This window comes from Diachasma alloeum, unplaced genomic scaffold (genome assembly GCF_001412515.2).
Source record: "Diachasma alloeum isolate Michigan unplaced genomic scaffold, Dall2.0 Dall_scaffold_00302, whole genome shotgun sequence".
NCBI lineage: Eukaryota > Metazoa > Arthropoda > Insecta > Hymenoptera > Braconidae > Diachasma > Diachasma alloeum.
Genome location: NW_021680441.1, coordinates 1,216,745 through 1,236,608, shown reverse-complemented (window position 1 = coordinate 1,236,608; position 19,864 = coordinate 1,216,745). Strand labels below are relative to the sequence as shown.

Here is a 19,864-nt window from a genome sequence, read left to right as displayed (position 1 = left end):
TTCCCCAATTTTTTCTCTGCAATTTTTCATAATAATAAAAACTCTGCTACGACGCGCGTGAAAAATGATGGTTTTCGTTCCTGTTATCATGCTCACTGGTCTAAAAAAAGATAACCATCCCAGGAACTCTTTTCCAACCGCTTTGTTATGTCAAAAAACCATTGAACCCTGGGAAACACTTTGCGTGATAAATTCTGAACCGGGAAAGACTAGAAAAATCCGAAAGGTAGTGTGAAAAATTGATTCACGTTATAGAAACCGCATGGAGTGATTTGAGAGTGATCTGAAAAAGATAAATAATTATAAAGAATATTTAAAAACACGAGGTGGACGCACGGCCATCTTTAAACCCCCTCTCAGCAGAGGGAAGGGGTATCCGAGCACGACAGTGACGCCTGCGTGTCAGCCACTTCCTATTTTTGAATGAAAAGAACAAATTTTTCCAAGCTATTCTTCACATTTTTTCATCCCTCTTGAAAAAAAAAATTTTCCGCGCATGTATTGTAAAAAAAAATACCCTCAGATGATACCAGAGCCCCAGAACGCAAGCCAAGCGACGGAGTCGACGCTAACGGGTCAGGATGTCGAGGATAAAACGAGACTGGGAGCGGAAGAGGATGTGGCAACGATAACCGCCTGGAAGAGATACCAGAAATTTGTGGAAATGGTGGAGTCCCGTGGCCTTGAATACAACAAGAAATCAACAATCGAGGCTATGTTCCGTGGTAATGATCTCATTTATGCTAATCAGCGATAAATCGAGACAGTGCTTGCGTTATTCCAATTGAATCAATTGAAGACATTGAAGCAACGCCATTTTGTATTCCTTCTTTCATTTTGTTGGCTGATGACGACCAAAGAAGATACCGTTATTAATTTTCACTTAACCAAATGAGATTATCTGCATCACTAGTCATGAATGGATCATAATCCTCATTTTTCATCTATCAAATATTTTTAATTGGTTGAAATGATGAGGTTAGGAAGGATTTTGGATGTAGGCCATGGGAAGAGACAACTAGCGGCAAAAAGTGGGTTAGGGGTGGTAATGGGGAGGGCCTCATTATCTAGTTAATTAATTAGAAATAAATCTAATGAGTAAATTAATATCTTTTGACGCGATAACGATGTAATTTCTTAATTCATCGGCTATGCTCAATCTTGCCAGTAAAATACTCACAAAGTCCCACAAAACCACACGAGATTGTGACACAAAAACCCCTAGAGATATTAATTACCTAATTCTTAAAGAACAACTCTAATGTTAAACAAATTATATGAAAAAAAATAATATCTGTATTTCTAGTCGACAAGGATAAGATAACAATTTTAAACGATTAATGATAAAAGATTTTTATTTCATTGTAAGTAATTAGCCTTAATCACCATTAATTAATAAATAAATAAATGGTTTAATAAAAAGTACAGATTCTTTGTAACAAAAATCAAAAGACAGTTGTTTTATATGCGTTACAAATATATCTTATTCCAGACTGCTCTAATCATTCATCATCTTTAATCAATTCTTTTATTTAATCATTCACCATCTACTGCGATCACTTCTGGAGTGAGCGGGAATATTCGTGTAATGCACATTTATTTTTCTATTTTAACATTTTTTATAAGTACACATTAAGATCCTCAACTCGCTCGAAAAAAATCACACTTTTAAACATTTTTTTAGTCAATTATTTAGTCGTAATAATTAATTACAATATTTCTTCTCATTTCTTGTATTTCTCCTGGCCTTTCATATTCAAAAGGGCGGACCGACGATATAAGAAATGAGAGGTTGTACCCTAGATTATTTTTTGATAATCATTTCCATGCGCCTGGCACTTGGATTAGTCCTCACAAAATAATGAATGAAAGAAAACATTTTCGGTGAACATTGGAAAGACAGAATTTCCTCCCCTATTTTCTCACATTACTTAATAAGTACCTACGCTTAATTATATCCTATTAAATGAATTGAATACATTCTTAAAAATCGAGAATTAATCATGAATATCAAAATTAATCCTCCATTTTGTTAATTCCAAGTGGTCCAACTCTCTAACCAACTTTGAGGTTATGTCATCTTAACCTCAACGACTCCCTCTCTCCCTAAAAAATACTCTCCTAACAAACTTAATAATACTTTAAATGAAGAACATTTGGGATATTCAATACTCTATATCAATAACAATGCTCAGGGTCAAAAGGGACCCGGGGATACCCCTCCGGAAAATGGTGAGTTACGTCAAAAAAAAAAAATTAATTATAAATCTCTTTAAATCGATTCTAAATGCACTAACATCCTCATGATTAAAAACAACCTAGCACCGTGCCATCACCCCTCCGCCTCTCTCATGGCCGACCCCCCCTTCCCCTAGGAATTCTTCCTCAGGAAGGCAGGATATCCAACTCGACAACGCTCTGCGTCCCACCCCCTAGATCCTCGCTCTTATGAATCCTCGAGAACTCTGTGACTTTGTGATTCCCCTGATTACATTGTCCCCTCGGTAAAGTAGCGATCGGGTTTATCTGCCAGAGTCTGTGTCCCCCGCAGCTGTCGATGCCATTTTCAGACTCGGAATTGTGCCGTCTCTTCAACGGAAGATCGAGCTTGGGTCGTCTCACATTATCCAGTTCTCGATCCTCAAACCGAATGGGAACGGCTTGCATCGAGACGGTGTTCCGTTGGTCATTAAAAAGTGATCTTGCGTTCAAGGTCACTTCGCGTGCAGACCCGAATCGTTTGAAATTGAGGGAGGTGGGTGAGTTGAGAAAGGTCGGCTCGACCTCTCGTCCCTCCGGAATTCGTTTCTCGATCTTGATCTCCGTCACAGTGTTCTGTCGAATAAGGATATCCGGCGCAGCTTCCGGCAGAGGCTCTTGCGACACAGGCGGCCATTTTAGGTTCTTCGCCATGTCACGCTCGATCGCCAGAAACTTTCGCTTGGACTTGTCGACGTCATGCCAACGATACCTAAGTTTTCTGAAGACTAGGTAATCGACGAACAGGTGCTCAACGACCATCGATATAACGAAGTTGGCGAAACCGTAGATGATGAGGATGACCCTGAAGCCCATATCCTCAGGGAGAACTAGCTCAAACTTCATGGCTAGCCAATCAAACGGCCAGACCGCGAGATACACCGAGAAGAGTGCAGTGAGGATGAACGACGCGAGAAGTCCATAATTCGTGAAGAGAGACTTTCGATATGGATGACCCTTCGAGAACACCACCGCGAGGATGATGTACTGCATAGAGCTGACAATGAACACAGTATAATTCTCCAGACAGCCGACATCATCTTTGTTCGTGGTTGCAGTTGAGTTGAACGGAGTGTACCAGTCTGTCTGTTTGAGATGCCAAAAGCTCATGGACTGGAAGACAGTGACGATGATCATTTGAGAAACGAGACTAAGTATGGGGGAGGTACTGATGAGACTCGTCAACGGAGCAGTTTTGACGAGGGGCCCATCATAAGCTTCTGTCCTCCCGAAGAAGAAAGCAAAGATGGAGATGATGAAGAGATCGATGTAGAGGAACTCGATATCGGTCAGGTTCGACTCGATGCTGTATAAGATCATTACGGAAATGAACTGGGTCAAGGAGTATGCAGCCATGTATTTGAAGATTCCGAAGGATGTCACCAGAGCGGCTCTGCCCTCGCGGATGACAGACAAAACGGACGAAATGTTGGTCTCCCTGCTGGTAAACGGCGAAGCCACTGATGATTCTGTATCAGACAGAGAGATCCCAGTGTGCGCGGCTTTCAGGGCTCCACAGTCATTGGCCCCATCCCCCACCATCGCCACATAGTACCCCAACGATTGCAGCTCCTGCACGAGCTGCTGCTTCTGATCAGGTGACATCCTCGCGAAGATAGTTCCACGTGTCGTGATTTTCGGAATTAGCTCCGGGTAATGCTGCTTTATCATCGACCAAGTCTTCCCAGTCAACGAGAAGACGTACTTGTTGCTGCTGTGTACCTTGTCAGATAGATATACCCCATTGTCTGCTGTATTGTTCACAAAGCCACTCTCTATTGTATCGAAGGACGTGATGCTGTTGAGGTCAGTCATCTCGCTGATGCTGCTTTGACCATTGGGTGACATCGGTGACTGCTGGCTATCACTCCGCGTAAAGTACAAATGAGGTTTCTGTTGGTTCTGCTGGGTCACAGCGGCCACCGCGATCACCGGCATCCCAGGGGTCAGCATTCCGCAGTCTCTGGCCACTGATAACGCGGTGAGCATGTTGTCACCGGTCACCATCACAATCTTAATGCACGCACAGTTGAGTGCCTGAATGACGGGGGTTGTCTCTGGCTTCAGCCGATTCTCCAAGACGACGAACCCGAGGAAGGAGAGGTCAGTTTCAGCAGCCTCTCGGTTGATCCTCTGGACCTTAGTGTAGGTCAACCGATTCAGGGACTTGTGACCTAATGCGATAACCCTGTAACCCTCTGACGTGTACTCCTGAAGAACAGAAGCGAAATCCGCGGGTACTGATTCTGGCTTAGAAAGACTGAGGATCATCTCCGGGCTGCCCTTGCAGTAGAGATCAAAGTGGTTCGCTCCTAGGGTTCTCGTGATAACACTCATACGTTGGAGACTCGAGGTGAACGGAAACTGTCTGACGATACCAATCTCCAATCCTTGTTCGGCTAGATCCGCGTCTGACGCCGCGAGGTTAGTGAGTGAGAGATCCTCCATAGTTTCGGAAGTTACCGAGTTCTGTCTCACCCGGGACAACCCCGAATCGTGATTCGGGGTTTGCAAGAGTCGCGAATTCTTCGGAGGTCGGACGATCGTCGGAAACATCATCGAAAACTTGGAGTTATCAGAGACGTCGGGCTCCTCGAGGCTCCACCCCGTGGACTCAAACATCTTCAGGTCCAGGGGATCACCCACAAGTGACCCGTCGATAATTGTGATCCCGTGGCAGGTCACCATCCCCACGAGCATCTCATTGGCGGGAAGGCTCGCGATATTCTTCGTCGGAATCTGAAACTTCTTATCGACCGCCGGTACAACCCCCCACATGTCCAAGCCATCCTCAGTCAGTGTTCCCGTTTTATCGAAGCAGATGCAGTCGATCGATCCCGAAACATTGATTGCTCTGGGACTTGTGCAGTAAATTCGCTTCTTCTCCAAGCGGTTTTGAGCGACGAGGCGACCGACTGTCATGGCCGCCGGCAGAGCCGGAGGAACGACGATGGTGATGAGGTCGAGAGCCTCGAGGGCTATATGCCCGGGGGCAACGCCCCTCAGAGCTTTTGTTATGGTCGTGTAAATGACGCCGATACTCGCGATGCACGCGAGGAGTTCCACGAATTTATACGAGTCCTGCTCGAATTTGAAATCAACCGGCGGTGGGTACATTATCGACCGAACAAGACCACCCTTGCTCGTGGTAAATCCCGTTCTCACGACAACCGCGAGGACCTTCTCACCCCCGAAATACCGTGTTTGAATGATTTTTGTGCCGCAGAAGAGGGTGTGACGGGCATGTTCTTTAGTATCGTAAGTGATCTCGTTGGAGGAGGGAATTGGGGTTTTTGTTACTGGGACGGACTCACCGGTTAGCATGGACTCGTTTAGGATACAGTTGCCGGTTAGAAGGACTGCGTCGCAGGGCATTAGACAACCGTGGGGAGGAATCACCAGGATATCACCGGGTACCAGACGTTCTGCTGCGACGGAATCTATTTTCCCGGTTGTACGGTCACGCATTACTGTGGCAACGTCGGAGGAGTGGACTGTTGACGACAGTTTGTGCTGATTCTGAAAAATCATGAGCATTTGTGATTTCACTATTTGAAAACAAAAATATTTTGAAAAAAAAAAATTGAAATTGATTGAATATTTCTTTGAAATATTTTGAAATATTTAAATGAACGTGTTGACTAGACTTGCGTTCGACGGTTTCCGAACGATTAAAAATTCTAATTGCCTTAAGCTGGACTCGAACCCCCGCCTCACGGGTCCCGCCGTCCGGCCGAACGGTTTAACCACTTCGGCCACCGTCACCGGTTAAATTTTAAGTTAATATTACGATTTTTGCAACAGTGGGAGGGCTAACAAGGATTTTGAGTGAAAATCCGAAAAATGGAAATATCTGGGAAACTTTATATGAACGGGTATGTATATTTTGATTGATTGAGATAGAAGATATCGAGACGAATATTTTGAAAAAAAAAATGAAAAATTAAAATAGGTTGAGTAGTTTTTGAGATGTTTGCGAAAAATGAGTTAGAAACAAATGGCGATTTCTCAAAAACGGGTGAATCGATTGGGATGAAACCCAGCACAGAGTTAGTTCTCATTACTACCTATAATCTGACATAATTTCAGATTTTTTTGAATGATTTTAGTCCTTTAATTCTTCAATTTTCCAAAAGTTGACGACCAAGTGGACACCCACATGCGTTGGCCAAACTATTTTTAGGTTCAATACCATTCTAGATAATTTCCAAGCAAAATTAGAGAATCTAAAAATAGAACGATTTCAATGCTTCCATTCGGAAGCAAAAACAAAGGTAAACGATGGATCGAAAAATTACATGTACTTACGCTTCGAGTTTGCAGAACAGCCATTCCAATACCAAAGCACGACATCGAAATAATAGCCATAGCATAATAATAATAATCATCAGCAATCCACAGACAGAAGCTGAATATTTGGAAGACGTAGAATGGATTAAGTACTTCAAGACAGAGAAGAGTGACAAAACTCTTCACTGGAATGACAATTTCATTGTTGCCGTAAACACTTCGTCTGTAAAAATGAATTGGGTCAAATTAATGGGTTCAAGGGGTACAAAGAAGCATGAGGATGAATATTAATTGATGAATCACCTAAGAAATTGCTCGAGGGAATTAAGACCGGGCATCTGATGGAGGGTTGACGTTAACACGCCATTGTCGAGGCCTGATAGCTTCATAAATTCTGATCGCTCTGTGTCCCAGATGTACGTCAACTTTTTGCAGTTGAAGGTGATGATTGATGGCACCGCTGAAATATAAAAAATACGAATTCATCGATTCCCGACTTCGTTTTATAGAACTGACAAGCAAACATCAATTAACGATGTTCAAGCGATGACGGAATGTTGAAGATGAGGCGAAGGGGAATCCCCTTCAACATTCGGATATTGTATTCCTGCAGAAAACCAATCCCTGAACACGAAAATTCGGTTCCCTTCAATTAAATAATACGACCATATTTAGATTCTTCTGTAGTCAAATAATATTTTTTATAACTATTTAATTTTTTTCCTACATCCTACATAAATCAAATCATTTTTATATGCAATTTTAATAATAAATGGAAAATGATTAATTCGTGTGAAAAAAGTGTCAACGTCGGCCCGACGCTATTTTTTTTTCCTCAGTTGGTCGGCCTGCCACACTCTGTGGAGGATTCTCGCTGTACCTGGCCACGCGCGTAAACACGTATAAATTTTTTCCATCGATATGCGTTTATCCAAAAAATTCATCACCCACGTCGTTACAATTTACTATCGACAAGCAAAATAATAGTAAATGAATTCCAGGATCTCTCTGTGAAGTGAGGACTCACGAATGATTCCCACATGAGTGACAGTGCCAAGTGTTGTCTCTGTGATCGGCTTAACCTCAAACAGAGATCACTGTAGAAACAATGATTTCTCTCAAGGGGGAGCGTATTAAAGAGCAAACATTTCATGAATTTTATTGATATTTATTATCGGGAAAATTATCATCGGATGTCATGAAGTCCATAACAGTCCTTTATGGTTCTAGGAAAGATGTTCCCCGGAAAATCGTTCCCGGAAAATCGTTCCCCGAAAAATCGTTCCCCTGGAAATTCGTTCCCCAGAAAAATGTACCCTAAAAAATGATTTTTCAGACAATCACACTAGTATCAATACACCAGTCAAATACGTTAAAACTCAATCCACTACTCGATACACTACAATCAATCAACTCTATAATCCCCCCCCATCTCTCGACCATTCATCAAATCACAATAATATCGGAGCACTGTACGCTGGACTGATCAAGGTAAACACTCATCACCTAAATGAATAAATATAGATGAACACGAAAGATTACGAATAAAGGGAGATTTTGTTGGCCATCCTAACAAAATAGGGAACAAATTTCCGGGGAACAATTTTCCAGGGGAACAATTTTCCAGGGAACAATTTTCCGGGAACGATTTTCCGGGGAACATCTATCCGGGTACCGTCCTTTATTCATCTTTGCATTTACCGCGTTTACCCCAAACGATCGGCAAGTGCTACGTTGTCGCAATTCACAGCTGTGCGCTCAGAAATGCGGATTTTTAATGGTTCTTTGCGAATTTTGACTAAAAAACGACTCTAACCGATGTTTTTTTTTGCAGAAGATGTATTAATATGTCACACGTAAATGAAGTTTCGTGATATTGGGTGCATTTTTACATTCAGTCTGCATTTTTCCACATTCCCCATAAGAGCACGAGTTAAATTCCGTTTTTTTAAATAATTCATTCCATTCGAGCCATTAACCTCAGCAATCCGAAACTCCACACAGAACATCGAAATATATCAAAGAATCTACTTGAAAAATTTCAAAAAATTGGCTGCATTTTTTTTCCTCGCTTGAACATCGTTAACCAATGACTTTTGACTGACTTTTAACTTACCCTTGAATTGACCCCCCATCAGATGTACAGAAAGCATAGGCTCCTCTCCACCCACTGATACACTATCTAAGCTTCCGGCGTCGGAGAAGGGCTCGTCAATCAGAGAGTCTTCATCGATGTTTTTCCTTGAATGAAAGCATCAGTTAACGCCCAGGAGAGAAGAGAAGGGATTTCTCTCAAGGATACTTACGACATTTCTTTGGCTGTCATGGTCCTCAACCTTTTCACGTAGTAACTCGTGTGCTTTCCTTGGAATCGTTCGATCAGGAGAACTGTCTCTGCCTCCTCCATCGGACATTGGGAATGCGTCGCGAGGAGCATCAGATGCGGCACCCAGTGGAAGACTAGTCGAAGGAGACCTCCGGTGATGATGATAAAAAACCAGGTGGCAATGGTACGTGCCTTGTTCCTCTTGTATCTGTTTTTCAAGAAATCATTAATTGGTTCGTTTTTCGGTGCCTCGGAAGATATCGCGGAATTGATAATTACCCATAAATTTCCATTTGGTCCTCCTCCCCGGGATTGATGTAGTCCACACCATTCTTGAGGTGCAAGAGGCCATTGCCTCGAGTTCCTGAAGACGAATCAGAAATTGAAATAAGAACGTTGACGATGAACCGTGAAATTTTGGTGAAATTTTATGTCTCCGCTAAGGATGGATTTATCTCATCAACGACTAGATTTACAGGAAAACTTCAGAAGATCCTTTTCATCGGGAATTTCATGATCTACAAAAAAGGTGCTATGATGTTTCTCCTGAAATCTACTCCCTGCCGAGATAATCTCATATTTATCATGCGAAGAATTCGCGTGTTGCTGCTTCTTACCCTCCAACAACTCAGTTTTCTGTTCCGTGCGTTGTTCCTCCCCATTTCCCGCCCTTTTGCCCCCAAAGACACTGTACGCATTCTTCGCAAAGCTCAAATTGAGCTTCTTCGGTGTTGTCGGCATGGTTACCACCTCCCCTTCCGACAAAAACTCCCCAAACCTCAATCCCTTCGCACCACTAGTTACTCTAATCCTTGGATGAATCTCTCATTAACCACTAAATTCCCTAGACTACCACTCAAACCACTTATTGTCTTTAAGAATGATTCAACAATGAGTCCTCAGCCCCTACTGCCACCACCGATCAATTGTTCGATTGATCGATCTCTCAAGATCAATATCAATGGATCCAACCCCCTGGATCCTTCAACCAGGGTCATGTACCCCTTTCCCGTAACCAACAATCGATAAACCCCGTCTGCTACCGACACCGATTGCCCGCCATCCTCATATCCCTCATCAAATCATCGATCACGTACAATTTCACTATCGATTCCATCAGTACATCAACAAAATAACCGTGAAAATCCCTAGATAATTTGCCCGACAATGACGATCGATGATGAATCAATTTATGCTATCGTATCGTTGTAATTGCTTGATTGTCTTTGTGTCAATCACCGGGATCGGTTAGTTTTCTCCAGCCAATTCGTGGAGTTGTAACAGCACGCTCACCCTCACTCATACCTCGGGGTAATGCAATTGATTGGATAATTGTTGGGCACAATTGTGGGGAGTCTTCGTCGATAGGTGAGGTATTTCCACCTGATCCTAGGGGAAATTGCGCCTTTTGGAAATTTTCGCACCCTTTTTTGTCGATCGATCGCAAATACATCACTGGAGATAATTAGGATCGAAATGCCGTCTCTCGAGATCGGCAAATATTTCCCTTTCCTAGGGATTTTTCAACTCCTTGGGATTTTCTAGTGTAAAAATTCACTTTCTGTCTGTTTTATCGACAGAACCGTCTAGGGAATTTTCGTTTAGTCCTTATTGGAATTAAGATTGTCTATTTGTAATAATTTTTTTCTTTGTGTCTGTAGAGGTAGATAATCATTTACTTTATCAACACAATCAGCGCTCTTAATAACACGATGTTTAATTACTATCACCAATTTTTTTACACTTTTTTTTCCACACGCAAGACGAATGTCAATAAATCACAATAGTCTCGAGAACAGTGACTGGTGGCACCTGGCACGTGTAAACGTTCTCGACAATCGATAATGAGGAAAAAAAAATTCACAGGTCGATTGAAATTGTAAAAAAAAATTTACGTAACCAAAACTGCTAAATCACAATTTTTCCTGCCCTCTTTCCGCCTCTTCTATTATTAGAAGTCGACGTGAAATCCACAAAATTCTGCAGCTGTCCCCCAGACCGTGGAATTAAAAAAATCCACAATTTTTCTTCTCAAAGAAAAAAAATTTCAATTTTTTTTTTAATTCACCAATTTTTTTTCGACGATTCGCTTTAATGATTCACCCTCCTCGGGACTTCTAAGAACAGAGAAAACTGTGCAATAGTTCATTCCCAATATTTTATTCATGCTGATGATGATGAGTCAACGAAAACCGAAAAATCCAGATATTTAATTAATTAAATTGCGAATTAAAATTTATAAAATCAATCTGACGAAATAATAAAATTCACTTATTAGTCGACACCACTGTCTCCCCCTCATCAACGTCGTAATTAATTATCCCCACCGTCACATGAAGATATTATATTCCCAGATGAATTAAAAACCCCTAGGTAAATGCAGAAAATATTATCACTTGAATTTTATTTCCCACTATTCACTCGTCGAGACCTTCGATTTCACTGTTGGGGAGCAGTAGAAACCTAGAAATCCGTGTGGTGGATTATTCGGATGTGTTCGGATGAATCGCTTATTCGACGAATTTCGTCGGTGTTCGGTGGCACATTCAAGATGGAGGACTACTGTCTCGAGTGTGCGCACGACTCCCGGCTCTATTGCACATTCAGAATGAGTTTGTAGTTGTTCATAGATGCTTTTGTGTGTGGCACGGTGGGGGGAGACCCGGGGAACTCCGGGGGTTGCCGGCGCCGGTGAGTGACGAAGGTGAGTGCAATTTTTGTTGTGCATGTGGTGAATTGTCGATTTTTTTAGGTTCAGATCCTGGAATGCGTGGGAGGCGGGGAGCTGTGGCGCCGGTCTCGTGACGATAGAGTGATTAGGGATGACGTCATGAGAAATACTGTCTCGAGTGAGTGGTGGGTATGGAGGTATCAATAATTGATTGATTTATTTTTTTGTGACCTGAGTTGAAAGGTCTCATAAAGGTTACATTGCCTGAGTTGGCGATTCACTTTTTTGTTTCAGAATTTTTTTTATTCCGTGTCCAGCTGGGGTTTGACCTCACAATCTCCGGATTACAGGACTAATGCTCCTACCAATTGACTCACCGTATATTGCAAATTTTTTCACTTGTGTTCGATAGAACACGGATGGGATTTGAACTCACAACTTTCAGATTACTGGGCTGATGCTCTTACCAATTGAATTACCATCTAATACAAATTTTTCTCTCTCGTGTGCGATGAAATATGGGTGGGATTTGAACTCACAACCTTCAGATTACTGGGCTAATGCTCCTACCAATTGACTCACCGCATATTGCAAGTTTTTTCACTTGTGTTCGATAAAACACGGATGGGATTTGAACTCACAACTTTCAGATTACTGGGCTGATGCTCTTACCAATTGAATTACCATTTAATACAAATTTTTCTCTCGTGTGCGATGAAATATGGGTGGGATTTGAACTCACAACCTTCAGATTACTGGGCTAATGCTCCTACCAATTGACTCACCGCATATTGCAAGTTTTTTCACTTGTGTTCGATAGAACACGGGTGGATTTTAAACTCACAATCTTCAGATTACAGGACTAATGCTCCTACCAATTGACTCACCATATATTGCAAATTTTTCTCTCTCGTGTTCGATGAAATATGGGTGGGATTTGAACTCACAACCTTCAGATTACTGGGCTAATGCTCTTACCAATTGACTCACCGCATATTGCAAGTTTTTTCACTTGTGTTCGATAGAACACGGATGGGATTTGAACTCACAACTTTCAGATTACTGGGCTGATGCTCTTACCAATTGAATTACCATCTAATACAAATTTTTCTCTCTCGTGTGCGATGAAATATGGGTGGGATTTGAACTCACAACCTTCAGATTACTGGGCTAATGCTCTTACCAATTGACTCACCGCATATTGCAAGTTTTTTCACTTGTGTTCGATAGAACACGGATGGGATTTGAACTCACAACTTTCAGATTACTGGGCTGATGCTCTTACCAATTGAATTACCATCTAATACAAATTTTTCTCTCTCGTGTGCGATGAAATATGGGTGGGATTTGAACTCACAACCTTCAGATTACTGGGCTAATGCTCTTACCAATTGACTCACCGCATATTGCAAGTTTTTTCACTTGTGTTCGATAGAACACGGATGGGATTTGAACTCACAACTTTCAGATTACTGGGCTGATGCTCTTACCAATTGAATTACCATCTAATACAAATTTTTCTCTCTCGTGTGCGATGAAATATGGGTGGGATTTGAACTCACAACCTTCAGATTACTGGGCTAATGCTCTTACCAATTGACTCACCGCATATTGCAAGTTTTTTCACTTGTGTTCGATAAAACACGGATGGGATTTGAACTCACAACTTTCAGATTACTGGGCTGATGCTCTTACCAATTGAATTACCATTTAATACAAATTTTTCTCTCGTGTGCGATGAAATATGGGTGGGATTTGAACTCACAACCTTCAGATTACTGGGCTAATGCTCTTACCAATTGACTCACCGCATATTGCCAATTTTTTCACTTGTGTTCGATAGAACACGGGTGGAATTTGAACTCACAACTTTTATTTTGCTGAGCTAAAGCTCTTACCAATTGAATCACTCCGTATTACGTGCAATTTTTTTATTTTAAGCGTTAAATTATGTTTATTTCTTCTTCCGTGAATTCCTGGGCTTTTGAGCATTTAATATTAATTTTTAATATCAATTTTTTTTTACTAACGGGAATTGATTTCAACGATACTTGGAGAATACTTCGGAACTACTAATAAAATTCGGATTCGTGTTTATTTTTCTCATCAACACATTATCACTTCTCTGCCTGAGGAGTTGAACTTTGACGATGGCGTCACGTAACGAAATTTCTGGGGGCTTCCGTATTCATTATTTCGCAATTAAAAATCAATCGACCAAAATTTCCGATTGTCTTTTAATCACTTCGCATTAATCAATAGGTTTCAGTTGACTGAGAATTGTTTCTGGAACACTGATTTCTTTTTAGATAGCATGCGTTCCACAATTGTTCTGTTATATAGGGTATTCATTAACATTTAATCGTAAAACCCAGGTAATAGGATCAAGCAATCCTAGGTAATGCCGTTCCATTATTGCATTTTCTATTGTCATGACTCATGAGTAATCAAAAATTCGAGAAATCGAATAGTTCACTCAAACATAAAAATCCCCTCTCGCAATTCTCTGCAATTCTTTGCCCATATCAATAGGTATTCCCGAGTCTGCCAGATCTATTCACTATTCTAGTCGCACTCAGCTTCATTCACCTCGAAATCACCTATCTAAACTCCAATAATAGATCACATACGAATATTTAGTGACTGAGTAGTTGTTTCAGGGTACGTTTTCACGGTTCGAAGTGAGTAGTTTTCTTATTTTAGATCGTATAGTGGAGTATACAATTTCATTGAGTCACCGGAGAATTATAATTTAGATATATAACCGTAGATATCTAATTTTACGTGAAATCTAAACTACATTGAAAAAATAGTTATTGACATAAAAAATCAGTCAAAACAGTTTTTTAACAGAATATAAAACCCAATTTTCTGAAATGCTAGATTGGGAATTTTTTAAATTTCTTATCACGAAATTAATCCAACGATTTATCTATTTAATCGATCAACTGTCGATAAAGAAAATCCCTCTTTCTGTTTCATGATAAATTCTAGTCTGATAAATTTATCTCACCATATGAGAGTAAAAGCAGAGAGGATCAGTCGGTAATACTACTGAATAAAAAAACAACAAAAAGAGAATGCAATTTCAAATTTCGGCTTTTCGGCTTTGTGTGACATCTGAATTTTCGTGATCATATGCAATTCCTTGAGCAATTATTCGTTACCTTCGAATGGTCTATTCTTGTTTCGACCTTTAGACAGAACTATAATCTCAGTAGCCGAGATCACGAATCCGTTTTCCTTGTTTACAAAAAAATCATTTTTTTATTCTATTGAAAGTCAATAAATCATCTTGAGACATGTATTAATGCGACTCTCGTCAAAATCGCTAATGTCTGATGAGTAACACGGTGCGGTGCTCCAGCAGACTTCAATATTTTTTCCCCATTCATTTTCTGAGAAAGCGAATCTGAGGAATCTGCAATGTTTTTATTCCGAGATAATGATGTTAATGATCTTCATGCTCGCGATATCATACCGCAGCATTTTTTTCTCTACTTTAATTTCAAATTTCGGTCTGATAAGATAATCCGAGGTTTCTATACATTGTTTTATCAATTTATATTGCATGTGATGGATTAAAATCACTGCGACTGGACGTTTCTCCCAATTATCCAAAAATCTCGGTGATTGATTTAAGGAGGAAATGTCAAGCGTTGTAGATAATTGGATTTCGCAAAATAAACTGTCTTGTTTAATTTTCCCAAGCCCAAAGGTTCCCTAGTATCTTCTCGGATCTGTTTGAGGGGGCTGGGGAGCCCCGGGGGATTTAAAAACGAACAATATTTGGGGAACCCCTTTACCTCGACTGCCATCGCGGCATGATAATCAAGAAGGATATCAATTTTTTTCTGACGATAGAATCGTTGAGACTAATATGACATATGAGAACAACAACGTTGATCAATTTTTTAGGAAACATCATAGGGTAAACTGCCCAGTAGATGGACGCTTAAGAAAGCTGCCCAGTAGATGAACGTTTGTTTTTTAGCAATTGAAAAAAAAATTGATCGGAAAAAAATCGTCACTCAGGGGTTAAGAATCACAACAGTTGGTGAAAATTCAATGCAACAATTCACATTTCACTATTTTTTTGCGCGTAATTTCCTATCCAAAAGCAGCTCGTCCATCTATAGGGCAGTGTCCATCTGCTGGGTAGCTTACCTTAGGATCTTATGTTTTAGCCGAATAAATTCCGCACAAAAAATGTTCGTCGACGTTTTTGATTAACCCCTCACGGACGGGGCCCTTCTGTTACCAAGCGTAGTGTGTGCTCAATAAGACTCGAATTCAATTATTTTTATTGAACGGAATTTTATGGAACCGGTATCTAATTGAAGCTACAGTATTCCGGTTTCCAATTGTGTTTGTCTGATCAAGTTATTCTTCATAGATTTGGAAAAAATCAATTTTGAAAAGAAGCGATCACATTTTCATGGGTCGATACCATGCGTCGAGCCCGTATATACGTGAGCGGTTAACAGAAAGACCTTCGTGATGGATAAAAAAGAGTCTTTATGATCATCATCAATGTAATTCTTTTATCTCCGCAACAGCGTTAACTTCAGTCATAAATGCATGATTATTCATTCTTGATAAATATCCCCAGGTGTAAAATAGATAGACGCGGTTATCATCAGACACTACCTTGCGGCAATAGTATCATCAGTAGTATCGCCGTGATTTGTTGAAAGAGGAAATAAATCGTGCATAAGACGACAAAGTAAAACGAAACTCATAAAAAAAAAATTAACGATGTCCATCCATTCACGGAATTTACATTTTGTCTGTTTTTCCCTCATTTATCTCTAGGTCCAAAGTGAACATGTTAATTAGTAAATTATACAAAGTCCATCGTTCCCATTGCAATTATCAACATTATGAACATAAAAATTCACCAACTATTATGATTAGTTGGAATGTCTGCAGTGATCCCTTTGTTTCATCGTTGATATCTCAGGCATGAGTCAGCTGACGGAAATTTGTCATAAGATATTTTTTATGGAAAATTTCATGAGCTACAAAAAAGGTCCGGAGACATTTTCTCATAAATCCACTCATTCCCAAGATTTTTCCAAAATAATGACTTCCCATCGTTTTCTTGGAAATATCATTTCCAATGAAATGAAATGTCAATGAAATGAAATGTCATTTTCTACGGGAAATTTCGTGAGCTGCATGAAAAATGTTCAACGTCATCGGTACTGAAACCGATCTCACGAACTCCAACCGCATCACATCCGATAAATCCCGGGACCTTTGCCCTCTCCCCCTCGACCATTTCACAATCTCTAAACGCCGAAGAAACCACCGTGAAAAATCCATCGAAAACCATAAAAAAAATAGGATTAAAAAACCATCTCACCGTCCATGATATCCATTCTGCCAGCCGATACCACCAACTACCAATAAAGATCACAAACCACTAAACTCCCGGATAGTGAATCAAATTTCCCGTAAAATTAGTCGAAAAAAAAATTTCAAAATCCACTCATTAAACCACACGAAAACTCCACGGTTTATCAATCATCCTCTAGGCATCACTCACGGTATCAGCATTGTTCTGGATAAGCCGAAAATACCGTAAGCTCCATTAGAGGATCTACATGTTTATTCGAAAATCTTGGGATTGCGTGCTGTGGAGACATCGACAGCACGCAACTCACTGAGTCTTGTAACGGTCTTGGCTCACTCATAATCACCACGTGAAAATGTCAATTGTGGTGGGTGATTACCATTGGTTCCATCATTTTCGTTAACACTTGTGGATGATTCGTGTACATTTGAACTTGTTATCTATGACGCGTCTCATTATTTCTGGGGCTCTCACTAGCGATTGAGACGGATTACTGGAGGGGATATTGTGACTGTGTTGATGTCATCGGTTATGAATGTAATAAAACTAGTCGGTGTAATTTATTCAGGTATTTGCAGCGAAAGTTGACAAAGTGGCTTGTTTTTTTTCTCCACATTTTTTGTTGCACTCGACTGCATTGCGAAATAATTTTTCTTCCATAGTTGGGGTAGATTGAAAATTCTGAAAAAATTCAGGTGCATTAATCATTGACTTCCAAATGCCCCCGAATTTTTTCATATTTTTAGAAAGCGATTGAATAACAATTAAAAATATCGACTCTTTCCCTTTTATTGAACTGTGTGCAACTGTGCACTTTGCTCACTCTCTACAGAAATTCGATCGATAAGTTAAAAAATATATAAAATTACAGTACGGAGTAAGCCATGAAACGCTTGGCGCCACAATTACCCAAAAATTGTTTAAATAACGTATTTTTAATTATACAATAATTAGTTAATTAAATATATTAAAATTTTATTTTTGCTTTTTCTTTAGTTCGAACTAACGCAATTTGTATTTACCCTATAACTAATCTCTTTTCATCAAATTCGATTTGTGTCATCAAATATTGATGATAATTATAGCTCCATACGAGAAAAATTCAAAATCAAGGAATTGTTCTCCCAAAATTCTTGACGAATATTTCTCTTCCCACGCCTCGAGCCAAAATTCCCTAGATGAAGTCCTTCTTCTTATCCTTATCCACGGCAACGGTATCCTGATAACTGATCTCCTGTCCGGCAACCGCCGGCTGCAGATCATGCGGCTCGACATCGATCTTCCCCTTGACATCCGGCTCAAGAACCAAAGAATGATGAGGGCCCCTGTGTAAACTGGCATGAAGAAGACTCGGAATGGCCTCACCCTCTTCCAAATGACTCTTTTCCACCTTATGATGATTGTGACTGTGACTGTGGTGCTTCTGGTGTTCCTCCCCATGCTGATATTTCTTCAGAATCTCCTGCAACTTCCCCAGATCGACGCCTTCCTCGAACTTTGCGAACAGCTCCTTGGCTTCTGCCTCGTCCACCTTCTCCTTCTCCTTCATCTGCTTGAAGAACTGCAGAAACTTGTCGCTGACCTGAAGATTATCCTTGGTCGTATTCTTTGAGGAGCTCAGGTTAGGGTCCAAGAGAAGATCCGGAGTCTCATGAATAATGTTTACGTTCTTGTCCATGTTCTCTTCGGCAAGCGTTCGCAAGAGGGTGTTGTAGTCCGGCTTTATCTGAGATGTCTCCATGCAAGAAGAGCAGGAGCAGTTTGTGATTATTTGAACCTTCTTCTGCATTGTTATCGGATTGTTATCCTCATCTTTGCAGTCGAGGGTCACCTGCAAGAGAATTAGAAAGTGTTAGACGACCAAATGGCAATCCTATGGCAGCCCCAGCAGACAGCTACTGCAGGCCACGTTGAGCAGGCGAAAAAATAAAACTCCGATCATGATAAAAACTCACCGTATGCCAGACACTATCAAGGGGCTGGCAGGAGTCACAGTAAGGCCTAATAAGGTCTCCCGGAGCTGAGGGCTCGCTGTGTGGTACCATATATGAGAAACATGCTCCAACGCATACGTTGTTATCCAACTCTTGGGACGAGCATTGGGGCCATGTGACAACCTGCTTTATTGGCGTCGTCTTGCACCAGCTATGCTTGTCCGGATATAAAACGATATTGTGAACCTAAAGTATCGTTATTTATTAATACAAACGGACGCTTGATAACAATATCTCTATGTATAAAAAATAAGGGGGGGGGGCGGAATGCAGGGGTCGCTATCCAGGGGATGCTGAAAGTCCAGTGATTTCACCAAAACTGTATATGAAATATATTGGGCCAACACATTTTCAAAGTTCTACTTTTTTTCTTATCTGAAATTTAATTCCATTTAGGGGGCACTCTTAGCTACGACTTTTAAAAATATTCCCCCCAATATCCTCATATATACATATAATAGAAAACATGCTGATTACTTTTGGAACTTCTTCTTTTAAATTCAAAGCAATTGAAACGACGAATTTGTATTTTCATATTCGGTCACACCCGCCCGGTCACCGCGTCGGGGGGGGGNCGAGCGCGGGGGGAACCCCCCGAGTATTGGATAATTTCACAAACCTTGTGCTCACGATGCGCCTGAAGAATCGTCAGGTTAGTCCCCAGGAATACGAACGTGAGAAGGTTCCTCAGAGACTTCATGGTAGCTAAAACAATACCATTTAGAATTATCAAATCATTATGAATTCAGATTATCCTGCGAAATGCCAAGAGAATGTGACACCCCCTAGCAATGCAAAATTTCGATCGAGGTACCTATCAATTTTTTATGAAGCCAATCAATGAAAGACCGCTCGTCCAAGTTGACCGGCAGTCTCTTTCGGTTCGACGACCGGTTACCTATTACGTCACCAGAGGACTCGCCCCAGCGCCTGCGCATTTTCCTCGTGAAAAAGAACAAATAATC

The 19,864-nt window shown here is 40.8% G+C and overlaps 2 protein-coding genes across 4 annotated transcripts in view; both read right to left on the bottom strand.

Moving 5' to 3' along the window:
- Positions 1 to 1,337: 1,337 nt before the first annotated feature.
- Positions 1,338 to 17,195, bottom strand: LOC107039636 (probable cation-transporting ATPase 13A3). 2 transcript variants are annotated; one of them, XM_015259361.1, is made up of 7 exons: positions 16,915 to 17,195; positions 9,155 to 9,239; positions 8,856 to 9,083; positions 8,666 to 8,790; positions 6,853 to 7,009; positions 6,568 to 6,772; positions 1,338 to 5,778 (listed from the first exon to the last, which is right to left on the bottom strand). In XM_015259361.1, the coding sequence occupies exons 1-7, from the start codon at positions 16,928 to 16,930 to the stop codon at positions 2,386 to 2,388; spliced, it is 4,209 nt and encodes a 1,402-aa protein (XP_015114847.1). In that variant the 5' UTR covers positions 16,931 to 17,195; the 3' UTR covers positions 1,338 to 2,385. The 2 variants fall into 2 exon arrangements, with proteins under 2 accessions (XP_015114847.1, XP_015114846.1); XM_015259360.1 differs by lacking the exon at positions 16,915 to 17,195 and adding an exon at positions 9,493 to 11,406.
- Positions 17,196 to 17,676: 481 nt separating this feature from the next.
- Positions 17,677 to 19,864, bottom strand: part of LOC107039637 — a 7,238-nt gene continuing 5,050 nt past the window's right edge. For both annotated transcript variants that reach the window (XM_015259362.1, XM_015259363.1), the window contains 3 exons: positions 19,519 to 19,604; positions 18,861 to 19,085; positions 17,677 to 18,736 (listed from right to left, as the gene is read on the bottom strand). In XM_015259362.1, the coding sequence (XP_015114848.1) occupies positions 18,080 to 18,736; positions 18,861 to 19,085; positions 19,519 to 19,599 (963 nt within the window). In that variant the 5' untranslated portion in view covers positions 19,600 to 19,604 and the 3' untranslated portion in view covers positions 17,677 to 18,079. The remainder of the gene's footprint in view (positions 18,737 to 18,860; positions 19,086 to 19,518; positions 19,605 to 19,864) is intronic.

Bases quoted from the DNA above. Each gene is read 5' to 3' on its own strand.
- LOC107039636 (XM_015259360.1), bottom strand. From the start codon at position 9,616: ATGCCGACAACACCGAAGAAGCTCAATTTGAGCTTTGCGAAGAATGCG. The intron at 9,084-9,154 runs GTAATTATCAAT...CTTGAAAAACAG, and splicing joins GACCAAATGGAAATTTATGG to ATACAAGAGGAACAAGGCAC. The intron at 8,791-8,855 runs GTAAGTATCCTT...CTTTCATTCAAG, and splicing joins ATGACAGCCAAAGAAATGTC to GAAAAACATCGATGAAGACT.